Below are 21,603 nucleotides of genomic sequence, written 5' to 3'. Positions count from 1 at the left end.
ACCCTCATGTCAGTGTTCATCTTGTCTCAGGCTGCTGCTTCTCAGACAGGATCAGTTGTCGGTGATGGAAAACTCTCATTTAAAAGTCCAAGCAGAGCAGACGCGCTCTTTTCAGACATTTGGTCGACTGCATCAACAAATTCTTGCTCATCTTCTTTCAATCCCACTGTCGCTGTAACAAGATGTACAGCGGGGGGTTTTAACCTGTGAGCACAATGTCACTGCTGCTACTGAGCATGTCAGCAGAGGAGACTCATCTCTTATGGCCCGGGGACATTTTGGAGAAATAATCCAGGTGCACCGCACAGCAGAGAATACAGATATGTGCTGCCTCTCAGTAGTTATTCAGAGCTTTCACTGCTTTGTGTGTTGCAGACACAAAACTAGACTAAAGTAGCTCAACTAAGGACCAGTAACATGTGAAGACACCAAACCCCATTTTAAAATTAACAGAAGAGTTTATTTGCAAACAGTAGGGCTGGGCCGATATGCTTTTGTGCCGATTCGATTCTCTAACGATTTTTGGGTCCCGATTCGATTTAAATTGCGATTCTGATTAAACAAGTATTGCGATTCGATTTTACCAAGTATTGCGATTTTATATTTCAATTATTGTGATTTTCTTTCCTTAAACAAGAGCAGCTTGAACCAAACACTTGATAATACATCATAAGTCATATTTACAAAAAACAATACACACATCACATCAGTTTGTCTGTTGTGTTCGTTTGTTCACATAGAAATTTGTGAACAAACAAACACAACAGGCCGGTTTGACTTTGTCGAGTGTAATGGCACAGAATACATGATCGTACAATAAAAAAACTAAATAAATAAATTTTAAAAAATTTAAAAATCGATTCTCATATGAGAATCACCAGAAAAAAATCGTGATTGATATAAAAGTCGTTTTTTTTTTGGCCCAGCCCTAGCAAACAGTATGAATTTTACCAGAACTATGGGAGTCAGGGGGGTGTGGCCAAAAGCAACAAATGAGAGGACCCAGGAATTCCACCCGAAATGATAGAAACTAAGAAAAAAAAAGAAACTAAAACTAAGAAACAAAAGCTGCATAAACTTGTCTTCCAGGCCCCCATCTTCAAAGAGAACCAAACTAAAACAAAGACACAAAGAAAGGATAAGAAAAGGACAGGCAGGTCCACCCTCTATGATCACTTCATCTGAAAAAAGGGGAAAAGGTACGAGTACTTGTACCAGTATCAGTGGCCTAGTGTAGTCTGTAACCTATGTATTACAGTATATTGATGGATTTTAAATATAACAGAGCAGAAATCCAAGTCTTGTAGGGTTGGATGGTGGGTGCAGGTGGGTGTAGCTTGGGGTGTGGCTGAGATCGACAACTGCTTCTTTGTGACATCATAAAGAAGTCCTGACGGCTGGTTTTAAGGCTCAGTTTCTGAATACAGGCTGTGGACTGAGGCTTTGATACTTTCACAGTATTAATATACTGTAGAACCTAGAGCTGCTTTATAATCACACTGCACATGGACATCTACCTTTATACTGTATGGAGCTTTAACACAAACATCTACCTTTATACTGTATGGAGCTTTAACACAAACATCTACCTTTATACTGTATGGAGCTTTAACACAAACATCTACCTTTATACTGTATAGAGCTTTAACACAAACATCGGGCGCATGACATCTGTCCGACTACCCATTTCTCCGACCATAAATATCTTTATTTTTGCGTCCATTAGTCCGACCTCCCATTTCTCCGACTTACAGTAAGTAGCCCTAACCCTTAACCTTACCCTAAATCTAACCTTAACACTGTAGAATGGGTAGTCGGAGAAATGAGCCGTCGGACTTTTGGGCAGTCGGACTGATGTATGCTCCCCACAAACATCTACCTTTGTACCGTATGGAGCTTTAATACAAACGGCTACCTTTATACCGTATGGAGCTTTAACACAAACATCTACCTTTATACTGTATGGAGCTTTAATACAAACATCTACCTTTATACCGTATGGAGCTTTAATACAAACATCTACCTTTATACCGTATGGAGCTTTAACACAAACATCTACCTTTATACCGTATGGAGCTTTAATACAAACATCTACCTTTATACTGTATGGAGCTTTAACACATCTACCTTTATACCGTATGGAGCTTTAACACAAACGTCTGTTCCACCTTGAAGTTGGTTCCATTGTTGATCCCTATTCCTTTGGTGATTGTGTTGGTCATTGATACACACACAGAAGAAAGTTTCCTCTGCTCTAATGGATGTGGAGTTTTCAGGAAGTGGACAGTTGTAGTTCAGGCAGCCTTTGGAGTGCTTACTCTCACTGTATCAGACTGTAATGTATTCCCATGGAGAGCTTTTTAATTTGGCTGGCAGCAGCCACAGATCTGGAATTCAGACTGACCAAACTGAGAGATCAGGGAGCAGATGAGTGGAGACAAAGAGAGGGAAAGATCAATATTCTCTGGTGTTCTCATATCATCGTTACAGACTGATACACTGCTTTGGCAGCAGCCACTTTTGACAGTGATGCCAATAAAGATTCTTGAAGCTGAGCTGAAACAGTAAGGAGGGAGAAAACAAAGGGAGAAAGAGGAGGTGAAGAGAAACACACAGCAGCTGAGCACAGAAGAAAAGAGTCTGACCCAGAACTAAAAGATATTTGAATGAGGTTTGGATTATTTTACAGGTGTTATCAGCTGATAGAGTCCCAAGTGCACACGTTGCTCTGTTAATTTTTGATGTTAATTTTTTTCATATTATTATTACTTTATTTCTTTCTTTATTTTCTATGTGTCTGGGGGGGGCTTTAATTGACAGGACAGTAGAGATAGACAGGAAATGGAAATTGGGAGGCAGAGAGAGGGGGAATGACATGCACCAAAGGGCCACTGGGGGATTGAACCAGGGCCAGCAGCAGCAAGCACAATAACTACTCAACCCAATAAACTATAAGACGCCCAAGCCTGACTTTATATGCAGTAAATCCAAGAAACTGCTTGGTGAACATGTGCATTCATACCACTGACCAATGATAAACTGTGTTGAATCTGTTGATCGATTACGTGATTATTAGATGAAGAGATATGTGATTATCAGATATTTTAATAACTGATTGAATGACTCACCCATGTTCCAGCATTTTTTGGGTCCAGTGTGAGAACGTTTCTGTCTGTGTTTGGGTCAGGGTTGAAATATGATTTACTATAAGAGATGGTGTGAATCTCTCTGTGAGACTTTCTGTGAGATTCTTAGATGTTCCGAGAGACATACTGTATGTGTTGATATGTTTTTCTGTGAGAGTTTTTGAGATTGTAACGCACGCGGACAAACGGGACCGCATTGGTACATGAAACATGATATTCCGTTAGCTCGTTTATTAAACTATGCCTGTCCTGAAACCTCCCGCTTGCTCCTGTGGTTATCTCTCTCTCTCAAGTGTATGCATAGACGTGAGTTTGTGTACCTGTCTATATGTGTGTGTATCTACCTGAGCATGGGAGTTGCTTCACTTACCCGCTCCGTAGTTACCGCTTCTAGGCCCGGTACGACCCGGCGCGACCGGACTCGGCGAGGCCGTAGCTCAGGGCGTCCCCGTCCACTACACGGCCACAGCAGCTCCACAGCCGGCCAGCTCGCTCGACTCGGCACTTGGTTCTTAGTTCATTTGGTGTGTGACTCCGGTGCGGTGTGTGGGTGTGTGTCTCTCGCCAGCGTGGGGTCTCCTCGTGGAGACCTGCTGCTCTTCGTCTCAAAACCCCGGAAGTCGTCCCCCACTTCCGCCTCCAGCCCAGGTGATATGGGTCAACCAAACTCCGCCCACTCATTGGGTTAAGTGAGCTACCTCCCATCTCGTGATATGTTTCTGTGTTGTGTATTTGTGGATCAGTCTACCTTGACCTCACCTGGCCCTTACACTTCACCTGCTTCACATCTCCCAGGGGAGTTCATAACAGAGATGTTTTTTGAGATGAGTATGACATGTTTTCGGAGCTGTCTGGCTGCTTTGTTGCTGTGTTCTCCTCGGACCAGTTGTCTTATGACGTGCTTATTGAGATGTGACTCATGACCACAGCATATTGGTGTTTTTTTGTTCCATTGCTGATGATCATGTTATGTGTATCAATACCGTACCCTCCACTTGAAGATCTAGCATTATTCCCTTTAGGACAAGCGCCTCTAATTTGTTGTTTTATGTGCTATGACGACCTATACAGCCTGAACTCCTACATAAACTTATATATTTTTGTATTAAAGCCCCAGTATGTAACTTATTTAGCTTTTGATTAGCAAAAATCAAATATTGCTTACATATATACAGTATATATATCTATACATATACAAATACATATTTCACTGAAGTGGAATCACACCCACATACAAATGAAAGCTTTCTGGTACCATAGTTGTTACAAGTCGTTACAAATACATAAGTGGGTGACGCACCGAACCGAGGCGGCCATGTTGCATCGCCATTTTTTCCGTTGAGTGACAGCGAGACCGTAGGTAACCATAGAAACTCAGCGGAGCTGTGGGCTCGGCCTGTTAAAACTGTCACCACTGTGTAGTGTGAGGAAGGAGGAGGCACTGATGTTGCATTCAGGTGCAGTCAGGCAGACGGCCGTCGGCAAACCAACCGGATGTCATTTTACTCCACCAGAGAAAGACGGTAAAACAATACCACATCACCATGACAACATATTGTCATGCCTGTATTGTTTTGCCTCGTGCTGGTGGACCACTTGTTTACATAGACGCTTGTTTATCCTGTTACATGCAGCGTCTGTTGTCTGTCTGACGTCTGCCCCATTTCACCTGAATGAAACATCAAGAATACGTTCAGATATGCAACCAGACCGCTAGATGGGGGGAATTCCTACATACTATACCTTTAAAAAAAATGTTTGCACTGGAGCTACAGTATATGGTGTTGCCCCTTCTGTTTGTTTTGATGGGTCAGGGTTGGGGACATGAAGGGAATCAGATTAGACGTCATAAAGGTAGTACTTGCGTTGCCATGTTTGATCCCTGCACCGCTCGCACGGCTCCTGTTGTTCTGTGAGTGCTATCTTTACGAGAAGCTTTAAAAACAGAGAGGAGGACGACTGCTGTGTGGACGCCCAGAGGAGGGGAAGACAGAGACGCAGAGTAAGACACAGTGTTGTAAACGGGCCCATAGTGCTCCTGAACGGGCATGAATAATGAATGAAGAGCTGAAGCTAGAGGAGACTGTGGGACTTTGGAAAACACACACGGGACGTTTCACAGGGACGTTCAAATGCTCCACCAGCACAACCAGCACACACACACACACACACACACACACACACACACACACACACACACACACACACACACACAGGAACAACGGATAACTAGAGGACAAAGAGGAAAAGATTGAGAGGATTTGACAGTGCAGGCTGCCGCTGAGACACCTTCACACACACACAGCAGGCAAGCAGAGGACAAATTAAGGGAGGCAGGGAGGGACAAACGAGGGGAATGTGGGGGGTTAAGGGGAAGAATGAGAATGGAGAGATGTAATTGGCATTTAGCATGAGACTAAGCACCGGGATGTGTGGAGACGCAGAGACGCCGTCCTTCAAAACTCACACCAAGTGTCCTTGGATCCCTCCGACACACGGCGCCGTGGTGCAGCAGATCAAAGGTGTTTGATGAATGTAAAGTATGAATGTGAAGAAGTCATCAATAAGTGATCAGAGGAACATGAAGACACCAGACTTCAGAGTTCAGAGTTCCTGCTGGACTTTCCCTCTGCACCTGCCACAGCTGTTTGGACGTCTCCAGTCAGTCCAGACAACAGACCAGACTGATTTAAAGAAAGGTTCAGGCCACTGTTTAAAGGAGAAGTGCCGTTTTCTACAACCTGGACCTTATTGCTGGCATAAAATATGGTGGTTTACTCACCCAGATAACTTTGGTGTCATTAGGAGTCCTTAGATCCATTCCAGAGCTGTGTATATCCATATAGTGGGAGTGATCGCGGCACTGTAATGCAGCCTCTAATCTGGTTCATTTCACCGGTATGTTATGATTCACTGTTCCCCTCTGAGTCTGGAGTTTCCTGTTATCGTCATCCGGGGTCTGTAGGTTGACCTACTGACCTCTGACCTGGATGATGTCATCTTGGAGCACGGCTCATTCACTCTGCCTCCTTGTGTATATCATTTGTATAACTATAATTCTCCTGGCTAAACAGTATTGTTCTGTATAGAATTGTTAATGAAGCAATTTTTTTTTTTTAAGGCTCATCCACTCTGCGACGGTTGGATTTTTTTTTTTCTTTCAGCAACGGTCGGCTTCTTTGTTTTTTTACTTTTTGCCTTTATTGATAGCACACAGTAGAAATAGACAGGAAAGGGGGAGGAAGAGAGACAGGGAATGACATGCAGGAAAGGGCCGCCCGACGCGGGATTCGAACCGGGGACGCCTGCGGTGAGGACTGTAGCCTCTACATGGGGCGGCCACTCCACCCACAGCGCCACGCACCGCCCCATGGTCGGCTTGTTTACCTGAAATCTGCTGCTGCTACACTGTTAGCAATTGATGTAATTTCTACAGTAAATTTTACAACAATGCATTGTATTTGTGTTTTTACTGTAAATGACAATGCATTGTGGGAAATATATGGACAGTCCTGTATTATTACTGTAATTACACTGGACAAGCGGAGTTTTACAGTCACCGCGTTGCATCATGGGATTGCCGATTTGAATTTTTAGGCGCTAAAACCAAAACAGACGAGACTCCGACTCAGAGAACTTCATTCAACATCACGGACCAGAACTCAGCAGGTATGTAAACCTAACGTAACATATATTTTAAAATGGATAATGTTATATTAATTTGCCGTTCTGATGGTGTTGGTGACTGTTTTGTTTACTTTGATTCAGTTACGTAGCTATAAGTGAACTGAAATCAGGTTACGTTAGTTCGTTAGCTAAAGCTAACGTTACATGTTCATCTGAGGTTGAAGCTATTATTTTATTTTGTATTATTAATCTGCCCCGTTTACGGTACGTTGACACCGGACACGAAGCGATTTTTTTTCACGCGACGGGATCTCGCGACTCAAATTCAGAATTCAACTTCACTTCAGCATAATATTCACTCGGTAAACCAGTCTCTCCACTGCCCCGTGGAGACTGGTTTACCGCGGGAAGAGACGGTCATCTCGTCTCAAATGCTGGACAGTAAGTTAATGTTATGGTGTAATTCACCCAGATGTGTGTGAGCCTTGTTCTGATCACTGATCCAGACACGGAGGTGTTTAGTTTTCTCTTAAACGAGTGCCGCTGTGGGTAGTCGATGAGCTGGGCTGTCAGATCGGCTCGGGGCGTGTGTGTGTGTGTGTGTGTGTGTGTGTGTGTGCACTACTTGTGTACCTATCTAACAGGGGACCTCGTCATGTGTGCAACGTAGCATGCTATCGAACGTTAGCGGCTCTCCGCCGTAGCCCCGCTCTGCGGCGGCTTGGAGGCGCGGTCGCCCGCTGACTGAGCCGGGCTCCGCTGGCCGCACAGGTGAGGAGCGGAGGAAGGGAAGAGCCGTTGGTGCATTTACCGACGGTTGACGCAGCCTACAGAGGAGCCTCCAAAGCCGTTGCCTCCGGAGACCGCGTAGACTGGGTCCTCCGAAGCTGCAGCCGCTGAATTGAGAGATACACAGCTTGTTGTGTCTGTGTCTGTGCGTGGCTTGTGATCAGTTCCTCCGACCACGAGCCGATCTGACAGGCCCCCGCCTCCACCCGTAAAGCCGAGTTTCCACCGAATCAACGGTCTTTTTTTTTTTTATTTTTTTTTTTACCGCAACATACGGTTCACGTCATGATAATGTGGCCCAGCCAAATGAGGATTCATGTGAGGTGGCTGAATTATCCACTCTGTGGTTGAAATTGCAGTAGTTGTTTTGTTTGTGTCTTGCATTGAGGTTCTCATCACATTGGCCATAGTGATGAGAGTTCAACCCTGTGTATTGGGTGTGTGTTGTTCAGACTTTTAATAATCATCTTTTTAATGTTTTTCAGGAGACACACTGAGCACAGAAACATGGTTCTTTCAATGGAGGGAAGCTGTGTGATGAGGCCACACCACAGTCTTTTGACCAGAGAGGCAGCATGCAGTATCCAGCCGAGGCCTCTTGCCCCCTTGAGTTTATCCAGAGGTATGTTATAAACTGTATGGTTTATACTAGGGATGCACCGATGCATCGTTTAACTGGCCATCGGCCATCGGGAGGAACCTTTCTTTTTTCCTTTTTTTGGGGGGTATTAGTGGTAGTAGTAGTAGTAGTCATTGATCCGTGATCTGTTCAGATCAATATCTTCGGTTCGGCACACATGTGATCCGCGGATTGATTTTTGAAAGAAAAAGTTGCGCGCATAAACACACTTGTTAAGTGCAGCGTGGTCATGGCGAGCGGAGGAATGGAGGAGCTTGAACGCCCCTCGTCATTTAAATCAATAAATGGAGCGGTGGATTACGTAACTGCCATAAACATTACGTTACGCAGCGCATCTGTGTCGCGGTGCCACAGAGACAAGAGCTGGGACACAGACACCGGGGGGGGGGGGCGGCGGCCAGGTAGCCTGCTAGCCTGCTACACTGATGTTGCAACGAGAGAGACGCCAGGTGAAGGCAGAGAGCCTCCGTTCCCACTCGTAACCAGTCACAAGTCATGTAGTTAACTATCACATTACTCTGGGCCTTTTTAATTGAGGTAAAAATGTAGCATAGCCACGGAGAAATCCTGCTTAGTTCCTCTTTCAGTGTACATTATACAGATCACTCAATATGTCACCAGAGATGAAGGAATCCTGTTCATTTGAAATACTGATCTACTGTAAATGACAACAATAACACAACCAGAATATTTGCATTTAAAAATGTTATTTGCAGCAGACAAATCATGTTGATTTGATTTTGTGTTTTAGCCTGTTGCGCCAGCCACCACTCTCTCCCAATCACAGGGTCAGTGGCATTTCAGCAGCCAGGTTGCCAGTACCATGAGCTGCAGCTACGGCTGGGAGACAAAGCAATCTCAACTAAAGTGTTTTTTCTCTTTTCACAGTCTTTTGTGGCATAAATCCTGGCATCGGCAGCAAGGAGCAGAAAAGAAGAGACCAGTTGCACCAGTTTGTACTCTGCTGAGGAAACTTCTGGACTTTGAACTCATGGCAAGTAGGTGTCTGGTGGAGGAGAGAGTGTGTGTGTGTGTGTGTGTGTGTGTGTGTGTGTGTGTGTGTGTGTGTGTGTGTGTGTGTGTGTGTGTGTGTGTGTGTGTGTGTGTGTGCACTCCTCCCCCCCAACACCGCTTACCTTGTGGGCTATTTCTTCCTCTGTTTTTGTTTGTTGGTTTAAATTATTTTTTGTTTGTTGTTCATATGTTAATAATCAATTTTCTTGTTTACTTGTTAATTTGTTATTACTCACTTGTTACTTTTTGCTGTTTTATTGAATAAAGACAGATAAAGAGAACACTGTTTTGTGTTTTTTTGCAGAAGGCTGAAAAGGGACATTAATCCAAGTTACAACATATAATTGTAATATTTACTAGATTCTATTCTGTAAAATTACAGGAAATTCCTGGCAACTGAGTTGCCGCAAATTCAAACTTTTGCTGTAAAATTTACAAGAATATATCCTGTAAAATTACAGGAAATTCCTGGCAACTGAGTTGCCGCAAATTCAAACTTTTGCTGTAAAATTTACAAGAATATATCCTGTAAAATTACAGGAAATTCCTGGCAACTGAGTTGCCGCAAATTCAAACTTTTGCTGTAAAATTTACAAGATTATATCCTGTAAAATTACAGGAAATTCCTGTTTTTTGATTAAATATACATTATTTTATTGTAATAAATTACAGTAGGATACTGTATTAAGTACAGTACATTATTGTAATTATTTTACAGTAAGGGTCCTGTATACTGTTTACAGTAAATTTACGGCAATTATTTGCCAGGAATTTCCTGTAAAAATTACAATAAATGTCTAACAGTGTAGTTTTGTGCAACATGGCTGAATATTTGTCAGATTTTGAGGTTGTGGATGACGACTCTGAATATGTCAGACACCCAAGTTATATGGTTGAGTAAATGGCTGTATTTTATGCCAGTTCAGCTGAAGTCCCAGTTGTTTGAGTTTCGACAAGTCAGAGAAGACCAGTCTCAGATGAACACACCTGAGCAGAGAAGGTTCAGTAAAGCTTGATGGTTCATTGTGTTGCTTAGAGACACGTTGGCAGGTGAACAGGAGGAGCTGCAGCATCATGAGACTGACCATGACCCATCTGTGGCCCAGTGACAGCTGGCTGTGGTGTTGATGTGTCAGAGCCCTAAACTGTGAGGCTGAGTCAGTAATGAGTGGAGCTCCGTCAGCCTTTCTGCACTTAACACCCAATCTGAGAAGTGAGCTGAGTAAACTCTATATTTGTGAACCAAAGGCCCAGTAAGAGACAGGAGAGCGGACTGTGGAGTTTTTATTCTTTCTCTTTCACCTTTATGCTGTTCTCTGATCTACCTGCCCCCCCCCCCTCATCACCGGCCTGTTGTATGCAAACAGCCACGTGTGCAGTGACAGTGTGGGCTAACCCCTGCGCTGATGATGCTGCTGGAGTTTACATCATCATTTCACACACAAGTGAACTCTCAACTCCTCTTTTTCTCACTTTTCATCTTCTCACCTTTTTATTTTTGGCAGTGCGGTTGCCACAGAAACACTTTACCTGGTGCTGTGTGAGGATTTAACACAGTCAAAGTGTTTGTTTGAATGTCGGTGTGTGTTACAGGAGCAGGTGAAGTGGTTTTATTTCTTCTTCTCATGACATCTGAAATGAACGGGGAGTGAGGAGAGACATTGTCACAGCTCAGAGATCAGCTCTGTCCGTTAACTGCTGTCAACCTGTTGACCGAGGCACAGACGGAGCTGTTTCAAACTGTTCTTCAACATAGAAACACTACAACTATTTGTATTGGTCGTTGTTTCAGTCAGGACACTTTCTTGGATTCCTCTAAATACCCCATCAGCCAGACTTCAAGCTCTGTGATTGGATGTTTTCACTTTTTTCTAACCCATGATGTCAGATGGACGTGGCTGCAGCATGTTCCATCTCCAGCTCAGATGTATTCATACTGCACTGCAAAATCTCAGAATCCTTCCAAGAATATTTGTCTTATTTCTTGTCAAAATGTCTCATTTCTAGTCTCTTTTCACTTAAAGGGACAGTATGGGACTTTATTGGCTTTTTATTGACAAAAATCAAATATCGCTTTCATAAATACGTATTTCACTGAAGTGGAATCGCGCCCGCATACAAACGAGCGCTTTCTCGTACCTTAGAATGAGATGTTACAAGTCGTTACAAACATACAGGGGGGGGTTCACCGAACCTTCTCTGCCATGTTGAATCGCCATGTTTTACGTTCAGTGTCACCGTGGCTGTAAGTAACCTCAAACTCGGGCCGCCGGAGCTTCTCGGCTCGGGGAGAAAGTTTTCCAGACAGCGCCTGTTAAAACTGTCACCACCGTGTAGCTAGTGTGAGGAAGGACGGAGGCACTGGTGTTGCCTTCAGGTGCAGTCAGACACCTGAATGACGCCGTGAGTGACGCCGTCGGCAAACCAACTGGATGTTATTTTACTCTACGAGAGAAAGCCGGTAAAACGTGGGTCAGGTAAACAATACGACATCACCATGACAACATATTGTCACGCCTGTATTGTTTTGCCTCGTGCTGGCGGACCGTTTGTTTACATAGAGGCTTGTTTATCCTTATACATGTGTTGTTTTTCTGACTTCTGCCCGAGTTTACGTAAACGCAACAGCAAGAATACGTGCCGACATGCAACCGCACCGCTAGATGGGGGTAAATCTCACATACTGTCCCTTTAAAATAAGACTAATCACCTAAAAATGAACTTGTTTTTATATCATTTAAATTTGTTTCAAACAAATTTTCACTTGAAATAAGTAGAAAAATCTGCCAGTGAAAGCAAGTTTTTTCTGCTTGTAATAAGAAAGAAAAACTTGATCCACTGTCAGATTTTTCTACTTATTTCAAGTGAAAATAGGCTTGAAAGAAGTAAAAAGTGTCTTAAAACAAGCTACTTTTTAATGTGATTAGTCTTATTTTAATTATAATGAGATTTGTTTTGACTAGAAATGACATTTTGACTAGAAATAATTCTTGGTAAGATTTTGAGTTTTTGCAGTGTGGGAACACATACAAGACGGTGAAGGGTAGTGCCGAAAATGAACAGGAGCACAGTGAGGTGTGGAAGTGCAGCTAAGAACTGAGTTTTACTGGAATGTTTCATGTCCAGCTGTGGAGTCAGTCACAGTCCTGCAGCTGCATCATTACAGCAAATAATTACTGTGGAACATTCCACTGAATCAAAGTGAATGAAGAGGGATAAACACATTCCTGGTTCTCCTCTCACTCCCGTGGGGCCCGACTTCCAGGACTAAACATGTCGTCATGGAGTCAGTCGTCAGACAGCCGAGTGTGTTTGTGCCGCCTGCTGCTCCGCTCTCATCTCCTGACAAATGGAAAGTCTGTAATGGCATGGAGCGCTCCTTATGCCGGGTTTATTATCTACCTGAGCACCTCTCATCCCCCGGCCTCCCTGGCTCTCCATTTCCATCCTCCTCTCCCTCTCTCTCTCTCTCCTACACTCAAAGGCCCCGATGAGTTCCAGTTTGACAGCACCCTGACGTCCGAGCCCCTCCGTCTTTTCATCTCTCTCTCCCTCTATTCTCTCTCTCACAGGACAAAACCTCATTTTCTTTGTCTGAGCCGCTCTGCTGGCCACCTCCAGGTTTCCCCGCGTCGCTTCATCTCTTTCCTCCCACTTTCAACAGCTCTTTAGCTTCGATTTTTACTGTCTCCTGCTGTTCAGCACAGCATTTCTTTTTTAACTAAACACTGCTCTGCAGACTTTTCACCGAAATTAGTTTTTCCCTCCGTCCTCGGTGTAAGAATTTGATATAACAACCAAATGACTGGTCCTTATGTTAACACTCCTACACTGTAATGAAACTAGGTAGTTGTGGAGCGGCTGCTCTGCAACATAGTTTGCAGATTGGCGCACTTTGAGCAGCATGCATCAGTTTGAAGCCAAACCAACTCCACACAAGTGAGGAAGATTCATGTCCAGTGGTGTTCAGCCACGCAGCAGCTACTTTTTGCATGCCATTAAAAACAGCAGTTAAGATATTATCATCAATGCATCACACACCCGTACGACCAAACATACATGCTCTGAATCAAGACAAGTAAACCAGAGCCACCCCATCCCTACGTGCAGGCTCACAGTCGCTCCTGGTTCCCATCAGCATCGACAACCAGTGGTGAAAGCAATGATAATCTGTCAGGAACTGGATCAATTAATGGGTTTGTTTGACTGACAGGTGCACCGTTATGGAGGTATTACTGTTACTTTATTATTTGCAAATGTGTATCTCAATCTGTGTATGCGGAATCCAATTTGTAAATGTGTAAAACAAGTCCTTGTCTCTGTATTCAGATTCGCAAGTGTAGAAAAATCTGCAAATGCACTTGCGAATCTGAATACAGACAAGGATTAATTACACATTTACATTCACGCACACAGATTCTGAATACACATTTGCAGATTCATGTGAATACACAAACATGTCTATAACGGAGGTCCGCGGGTGTGCCACAGTCAGGATGTACCAGTAAGGAGAAGTGACAGGTTGTGGCGGTAGCAGTACTGGAAGTAAACTCACTCACCCATAAAAGACGTGCTAACCCTCCTGCCAAGCGGTTGTCAACCTCTTGGTGAAGCGGTTAGCATCGTCGCCTGCGGTGCGGGAGACCGCGGGTTCGATCCTCGCCTAGGGCCATAGACTGTAAAAAATATGGACGTAGCATCCGTGACGTCACCCATTGGTTTTGTGGAGTCGTTTTTGTGACTCAAATATGGCGGCCTGAACAGCGCCATGTTGGATTTACCGGCCGAGAACCCGCCCACTGGCCTCGAAGCAGCGGTCTCCGGAGCTGTCACTCAACGTTTCCGCGCCCTAATTGGTGACAATTTTAAACCTAATAATAGTAAAACAGTAGAGTTTTAAAAAATTCCCCCCCCTCAGAGTGTGTGCGGGGGTAGAAACTATCAATTGAGACCAAAACACGTTCTGACACCAGGCTTTAATCATGTTTATTGAGGATGTAAAGTCGGTGATTTTAACATGGGGGTCTATGGAGAATGCTGCTTTCTGGTACCAGCCCCCAGAGGAAGCCGAGGGGATTGCAGTTTTTTGAACGCGGAAGTGAGCTTCACTTCTCAGACCGACAACTGCCCTCTTGCCTATAGGGCAAGTCCGAACCAACAACATCGGTGACATGTACACACATTTACATATCTGATTACACACACAGAGAATGAGATACACATTTGCAAATAATAAAGTAACAATAATACCTCCATACACAGTCCTCAGGTTGTTGTTTCAGTTCAGAGGATGTCACATGACCTCTCTTGGTTTACAGAGGCTTTTACATGTGTGGTTGCAGATGTGTAATTCCCTTAGTGTGGTGGCTTTCGATGTGTTCGGGGCTGCGTGTTGACGATGGAGGAGGTGAACAGCTGCAATATTTCAGGCCTGACAGGCGGAGGATCTGGGTTCAGTGTGTCATCAGTTGGACCGAGTGCAGCAGTTTTAAGTTAATCTCACACCTCGCGCCTGGTGGGAGTGAGACTGAAGGTCAGTCAGTCACGACTCAGCTGGGAGAGAAGAGTACGTCTGTGGTTTCCATCCTGCTCCCACTGCTTCTGTGTGAGCGGGTGTGATGCTGAGTGGATGGATATGAAGGAGGCTAAGTTTAGATTTCCATTACAACACTGATCAGTGTCTGTATGTAGGAGAGAGCTCACAGCAGGCTCCAACAACACCAGCACAACTGCACTGTACTGGAGCCTCAATAAATAGGTTTTTTTTTATTGTCCAGGATTGTTGGACAGTACAGTGGACAAAAACAAAATATGACACAGATAACAAGAACAAATTGTGAAACAAACAACAATATTTGTGTTATTATGTGTGTGTATGTGTGAGTGTGTGTGTGAGTGCGTGTGTGTGTGCACATGTGATATCTATGCAGGTTGATAACAGTAATGATAATAATAATAGTAATACTTCAATTAGGTAAAAGGAAAAAAAATAGATAAATAGTTAATAATAGACATGAGAGAGGGGGGACAAAAAAAAAGGAGAAAAGGAACGTAACAATAGTAATGTTAATATCAACAACAATGCTATACTAATGATAATGATGAAGAGTAATGACGTTCACAATATGGAGATCAGGATGGAGAATGGAGGATCTAAAAAGCAAATCTTATATGAAATGTATTTATGTTTTACTTTACTCTAGTTTATGGGATGCCCCGGGGCCCTGCCAGGCCTTTATCAGCCTTCAGGGGATCAGCCCGCACCCCCAACCCCCCTCAATAAATAGTTTTAAGTGTAGTTGAAGTTCTGATGTTGAAACCTCTCCAGGTTTGAGATCTCATCTCAGACTGAGCTTAGCCTAGTTTAGCACCTGTTTCTAACATGAAACTGTTTTAATTAGTGTTTTTACCCGTTACACTGCCTGCTAAGTTTGTTCTGGAGACGAAAGTCACATTAGAATAACAACTAGCAAGATGAAAATAAAAAAACTTTGAAAAATAAAATCAATAAAATAAAAATAAAGCCCCCTGGTGGCAGTAAACCACACATAAAACCAAAGTATAAAACCTGTGTAGAGTGTGAAATTAAACTAAAAGACAAAGCGGCTAACTAACAGAAGGAACAGGAGGTAGAGAAAACAAACAGCCACATCAGTATCCCAGCATGCTTTGCCTTCATTAGACGCTGACCTGCTGTTAATGTCTTAATTGGGTGATTTGGATCCAAGTTTTAACTGGACAATCAAAATGAAATATTACTGAGATTAAACCGGTTTCTATTTGGAGCTCTTCTTCTATTAATAATGAACCGTCTCCGTGGTGAAGGTAAAACTGACCCCAGAGCAGTGATGGAAGAAGCCTCCACAGTACGAGGAACAGAAGAACAGTCCTGTAATCCCACTGTCACTGCTGAATGTGTGTCGACAGCAGACTCTATTTCATATTTATTTATTTATACTCAGGATTCAGTTGCTTTTCCCAAATATTTCACTGGACTGAGATCAGCTGAGAGTGAGAGAGAGAGAGGTAGAGTGAGGTAGATTATGTGAGAGACAGGTAAAGTGCAATAGACGATCAGAGAGAGAGAGAGAGAGGAGTGAGGCCATCCCTTTGTTTGGAGCCACAGCCGCAACAATTTACATGAGGGCCAAGCCTCCTCACAGCTGATTGGTCCAGAGCAGCCCGCCTCCCTCCATCACCATACTCCAGCCAATCAGGACAGCACACACATGGGGTGGGTGGCGGTGGGGACACACACGCAGGAGAGGGTCTTCTCCAATGGGGGAGGGGACGGGGGGCTGAGGGGGGCTGAGGTGGATGTGCAGTGAGGTGGCACCCCCTGGTGGAGCTGCACTCACACAACCACACACTGACACTGAGACATGCAGGGTTAGGACGTAGAGACAGACAGAGAGACACACAGAGGATGTAGATACAGAGACACACAGAGGAGGTAGAGACAGACAGAGAGACACAGAGGAGGTAGAGATAGAGAGACACAGAGGAGGTAGAGACAGAGAGACACAGAGGAGGTAGAGACAGAGAGACACACAGGAGGTAGAGACAGGTGAAGACAGCCTGGACATAACAGATTTAATGGACCATAGAGACTGAGACTGACCAGACAGTGGTCAAAGAAGAAGCTCACAAATCAACTGACCAACTGCTGCCAATCAATCAATCAATCAATCAATCAATCAATCAATCAATCAATCAATCAATCAATCAATCAATCAATCAATCAATCAATCAATCAATCAATCAATCAATTTGAATGATTCAGCCTGTACTGTGAGAAATCATCACTGACAACACGTGGGAAGTTGTGAACTGTGTGTTGTGAGACACAGAACTCCATGGTCTGTGTGTGAGTGTGTCATATTTGTAGTAGATCAGTCTGTCATGTCTCTGTGCAGAAAGAGAAGAGAAAATCAATCATGGACACACACACACACACACTTTGTACGTACAGTACAACCACATCACACTTGACCATAATTGACCTGTGTGTCGGTGTATTTGACAACAGAGCTGGCTAATATTGACATTACACAGTGACGAGTCGTTCAGGACATGAAGCTCACACACACACACACACACCCCTCCCCAGGATAAAGGTTCCACTGCAGCACCACAGGGGGGCAGGAGAACCCAGCGGCTGCAGCACAGACAGAGTCCAGGTCTGAGGTTCACTTTGACCTTTAGTCTGTGTTTTGGAGGGAAATCAATTCAACTTTGACACAACTTAATGCGTCATCTCCACGCCACAGACTCTGTTGTTTACAGGTTGTCCCTCTCGTTGACACGATATCTCAGTAACACCTAGATGGAGCTGCTTCAACATTCACTCAGACTTTAAAGGGATACACCAACTTTTTTTTTCATGTCTTGCCTCACTCCCAAGTCCATGACCAGCAGATAGACACCGTCCTTTCAACTGTGCGTGCAGTAACAAGGGAGATACGGGCAGAGCTGACCGCTAATTAGCTTAGCTCAAACGCGTATAGGTAGTGTTAGCCTGCCTCCACCTAAAGTCATCAGAGAAACTCTTCAGCAACTCTAAACGGAAACCGGCGGGCCGATCTTCGTCTCAGAGCTGACAAATCTCTCCGGTAAGGCATCTTGAGCGGTCAAATGCCGCTAACGGGACGAGATCGGTTTATTTTGGTTCAAGCAAAGACGGTTTATTTTGGTTCAAGCTAGCTACATCGAGGGTAGGTTAGCTTCCTATTTCAAAGTAAAAGCACAAATTCTGTTGGCGTATCCCTTTAAAGACAAATTATTATTTTTTCCCCGTTTAAATACGAGGTGTGGAAATCGCAAACAAGTGGCCAAAATCAAATATTCAAATCAAAATGGCCGACTTCCTGTTGGGATTTCACCACGACAATAATAGACTTTTTTTGTGCATCTTGGTATGTTCTATGAGCCTACCAAATTTCATGTGTCTACTAGACACAGGTCTAGGTGAAACCCCTGCAATGGGATGAATATTATAACATTTCTAGGGGGGCGCCATTGAGCCATTTTGCCCCGCCCATGCAAAATTACTTTAAATTATGAAAATCTCCACTAGTCCATGGGAAAGGCTCCAAAAATGCGATCTTTTGAAGTTTTCCCCCACTGAGAAACACCTATCAGAGACAGGACTTCTCGTAGGCAGTGAAAATACGCTGATTAATCGTCCCTCATTGACAACAATGTACTGCCTGTGTCTCGGTGCAGCGCTGTGCGCCAGTGTTTCTCAGTGGGGGGGAAGCAGAGACCTTTCTACTTAAAGCAGAAGTAAGTGATCCGGTGGTTTTGGCTAACTTCCTGTCAGCAGATGGAGTTAGCAGTCCCCGCCCTCGTCCCTACGTCACCACATTCACGCGCATCCCTTGGCTGCACACACAGAGAGGACCGCCCCCTTTATGCCGTTCTCTCTCCTCATTGGATAAAGGTTGTAGGATACAAGGAAAGTTTTCTCCTCGGCTTACAGCAGAGCAGAGTGACTGACAGACCCGTGTTTCAGACCAAACACTCTATAGAAGTGATTGCTGTCGGAAGATACAACTATTTAAGACTTATATTAACACAAACATTCCGCTTACTTCTGCTTTAATGGCCATTTGTACCTCATACAACCCCACTTCAAAAAAGCTGAACTATCCCTTTAACATCAAAGGTCAAGGTCACAGTGACCTAGAAAAACAGTTTTGCAATATCTCACAAACATCTTGAAGGAACCCTTTCTTGAAGTTTGTCACAAATGTCCTCTTGGACTCAAGGACAAACAGGTTAGAGTGTGTTGTCTCATTGTGGTTTGTCTGTCTGTGTCCCGGCAGGTCTCCATAGGAAAGATGTACGGGACCCAGAAGATCATTGTGGAGTAACAGCTGCAGCAGGAGGAAGAGGAGGAAGAGGAGGAGGATCCCAGCAAGCAACAGGATGGCACCATCACCACCGACCGCCATCCTGCTTCCTCTCTGTTTAATCTGACACGTCCATTACTGGGAGGAGGTGTACAATGCATTGTGGGAGATATAGGACGACGGGAGGAGAGCTGTGATGTACCTGGAGTTTGTTTGGAGTTTAGACTTTGATGTTGTCAGGGCTGCACTGATCACGCACTATTCATCCGTTTCCACTCACTGTTTTCACATGTGACTCGATGTCATTTCAATCTGATTGTTTTTCCTGGGAGACGCTGACAGATGTTTCCACAACCCAAAGATGTTGTTTATGATCTTTTGTCAGGATGAAAGCTGTTGAGTTTAGCACCTTTGCTTGAAATGAAGTTGTTTGACCAAAAAACGTTTTTTAAGTCACTTGTTCCATTCAACCAATTTATGACAAAAAAGCCATCAAGTCTCTGACAAAATAAGAGGACAGATTATACAAAAAAATCATAATTTAACAACATTTAGTCAGCGTTAGGATTAGCCATTAAAATGCTTCTTTGTCCTGTCTTGTCCTGTGATTCAGCCACACAGCCGCTCTGATTCAGGAAAGTGTCTCCGGTCCGGGCAGCAGCCGGCCTGGTGGAGGACACACAGTGTGGCACCAGGCTCTCACTCACTGGTTTACATGTTGAAAAACCAAAAATCAAAATATCTGACCTCCATTTCTGTTGATCAGTGCATCCCTGACGGTTTCTTTTCTAGTGTTATTTTTGTATTAACGCGCACAATTAGTCCTTCGTATATGAAGTTGTCTTGCTGTATAAACCTGAGGGTGGAGGTTGAGAAGACGCAACACAAATATGAATAAAGTGGTATAACTCTTCTGTCCATCAGCTTCATTATCATGATGTTATTCTTCTACAGCACAATTCAGGTGTCATTTCATCAGATTTTCTGATGTCACAAGAAGTCAACAAGTCTCATTCACATGTCACTGTCATACCACAGATCATATAGCTATTATATTATATTATATTATATTATATTATATTATATTATATTATATCCCAATATGTCTAACTAAAAGTAAAATGTCTTTAGGGTTTAATTTAAGCCAGATCTATGTGACCAAGTTTACACCTGACTACTACCTTGTGTCGTGCTCTGAAACACGCCTGTTGTGTTTGTTTTGCTTCAGTGTGTGTGTGTGCTGACCATGAAGCACACTCACAAGCGGCGTGACTGACTGGAGCTGATGAGGTTAGCTCTCATTAGACATGCATCTGGTTTAGGTGGAGGAAGGGTGGGGGTGAAGGTGAAGCAGGTGACTGACCCACAAGATACAACAGGCTGCTAATAATAGAACCTTCTGTTGGTTTAAGGACGAGCACTGTGGCCCACTTCCACACAAAGAAACACACACACACACACACACACACACACACACACACACACACAGGTGGAAAAGATCACATTGCTCAATCAGTGATTGCTGTTTCATCAGACTGACACACACAAGTTTGTGCAGTGTAGTGCACATACAGACTGGAGCCTGACCCAGACTGTATCATGTATCTTGTCCTGCAAAGCAGAAGAAATAAGTTATCTTCAGCGTCACATGACCCAGTCTTCATTCTACACAACTTAGATGGACATGAAGCCTCTGAATGACTCATCAGACCAAGAGATCAGACATTCTTCATTTGTCCTTGTTGATTACTCTGATCATTATTTTCAGGATCATCTTGTTTTTTATGACATAACAGAAAGTTATGAAAATCAACCTGAATCGACTTTGTGTGATGTTTACCAGTGAAAAAGACCATAAACATTTTTACTTTATTATCCAGTAGTTTCAACCCTCACATCTGAAAGGCTGGACAGTGGACACATGAATTGTGCTTTAAAAACATGAATCAATCATCAGGTAGTTAGTCGTATACGTATGTAGACTGAAGTCACTGATAAACTGAATGTTAGCCTGCGATAATAATAAACTCTTATTAAACAAAAAAATGAATTAAAGCAGAAGTAAGCGATCCGGTCGTTTTGGCTAATGCTGCGTTCCAGGCAGGCTTTTGAAACCGTAAATTACAGCTTCAAGTCACAACTTACAACTTTGTAGCGTTCCAGGCAACCCACTCGTGTTTTTCCGACCTGTTTTACCGGTGAAAGTCACTATAACGGCCACTCGTAACTTCCGACCCGTGAACTCGTACCAGATCGAACTGGTACGACTTCACAGGTCGGAAAAACACGAGTTACGGGTTTCCTTGAACGCACCATAACAGTCCTCGTCGCTACGTCACCACATTCACGGCGTTCCTTGGCTGCACACACAGCCCTGCATGCCGTTCTCTCTCCTCATTGGATAAAACTTGTAGGATACGATAAAAGTTTTCTCCTCGGCTCAGAGCAGAGCAGAGGGACTGACAGACCCGTGTTTCAGACCAAACACTCTATGTAAGTGATTGCTGTCGGAAGATAGAACTATTTAAGACTT

The 21,603-nt window shown here is 43.8% G+C and overlaps 1 protein-coding gene across 1 annotated transcript in view; it reads left to right on the top strand.

The window, feature by feature from the left end:
• Positions 1 to 19,994, top strand: part of lyrm4b (LYR motif containing 4) — a 60,429-nt gene extending 40,435 nt beyond the window's left edge. The window contains exon 3 of the mRNA XM_083995835.1: positions 19,044 to 19,994. Coding sequence (XP_083851961.1) covers positions 19,044 to 19,091 — 48 coding nt within the window. The 3' untranslated portion in view covers positions 19,092 to 19,994. The remainder of the gene's footprint in view (positions 1 to 19,043) is intronic.
• The last annotated feature ends 1,609 nt before the right edge of the window (positions 19,995 to 21,603 follow it).

The sequence above is a fragment of the Trachurus trachurus genome (genome assembly GCF_905171665.1).
Source record: "Trachurus trachurus genome assembly, chromosome: 20".
In the NCBI taxonomy this organism is placed as follows: Eukaryota; Metazoa; Chordata; class Actinopteri; order Carangiformes; family Carangidae; genus Trachurus; species Trachurus trachurus.
This window is presented reverse-complemented; position numbering and strand designations above follow the sequence as displayed.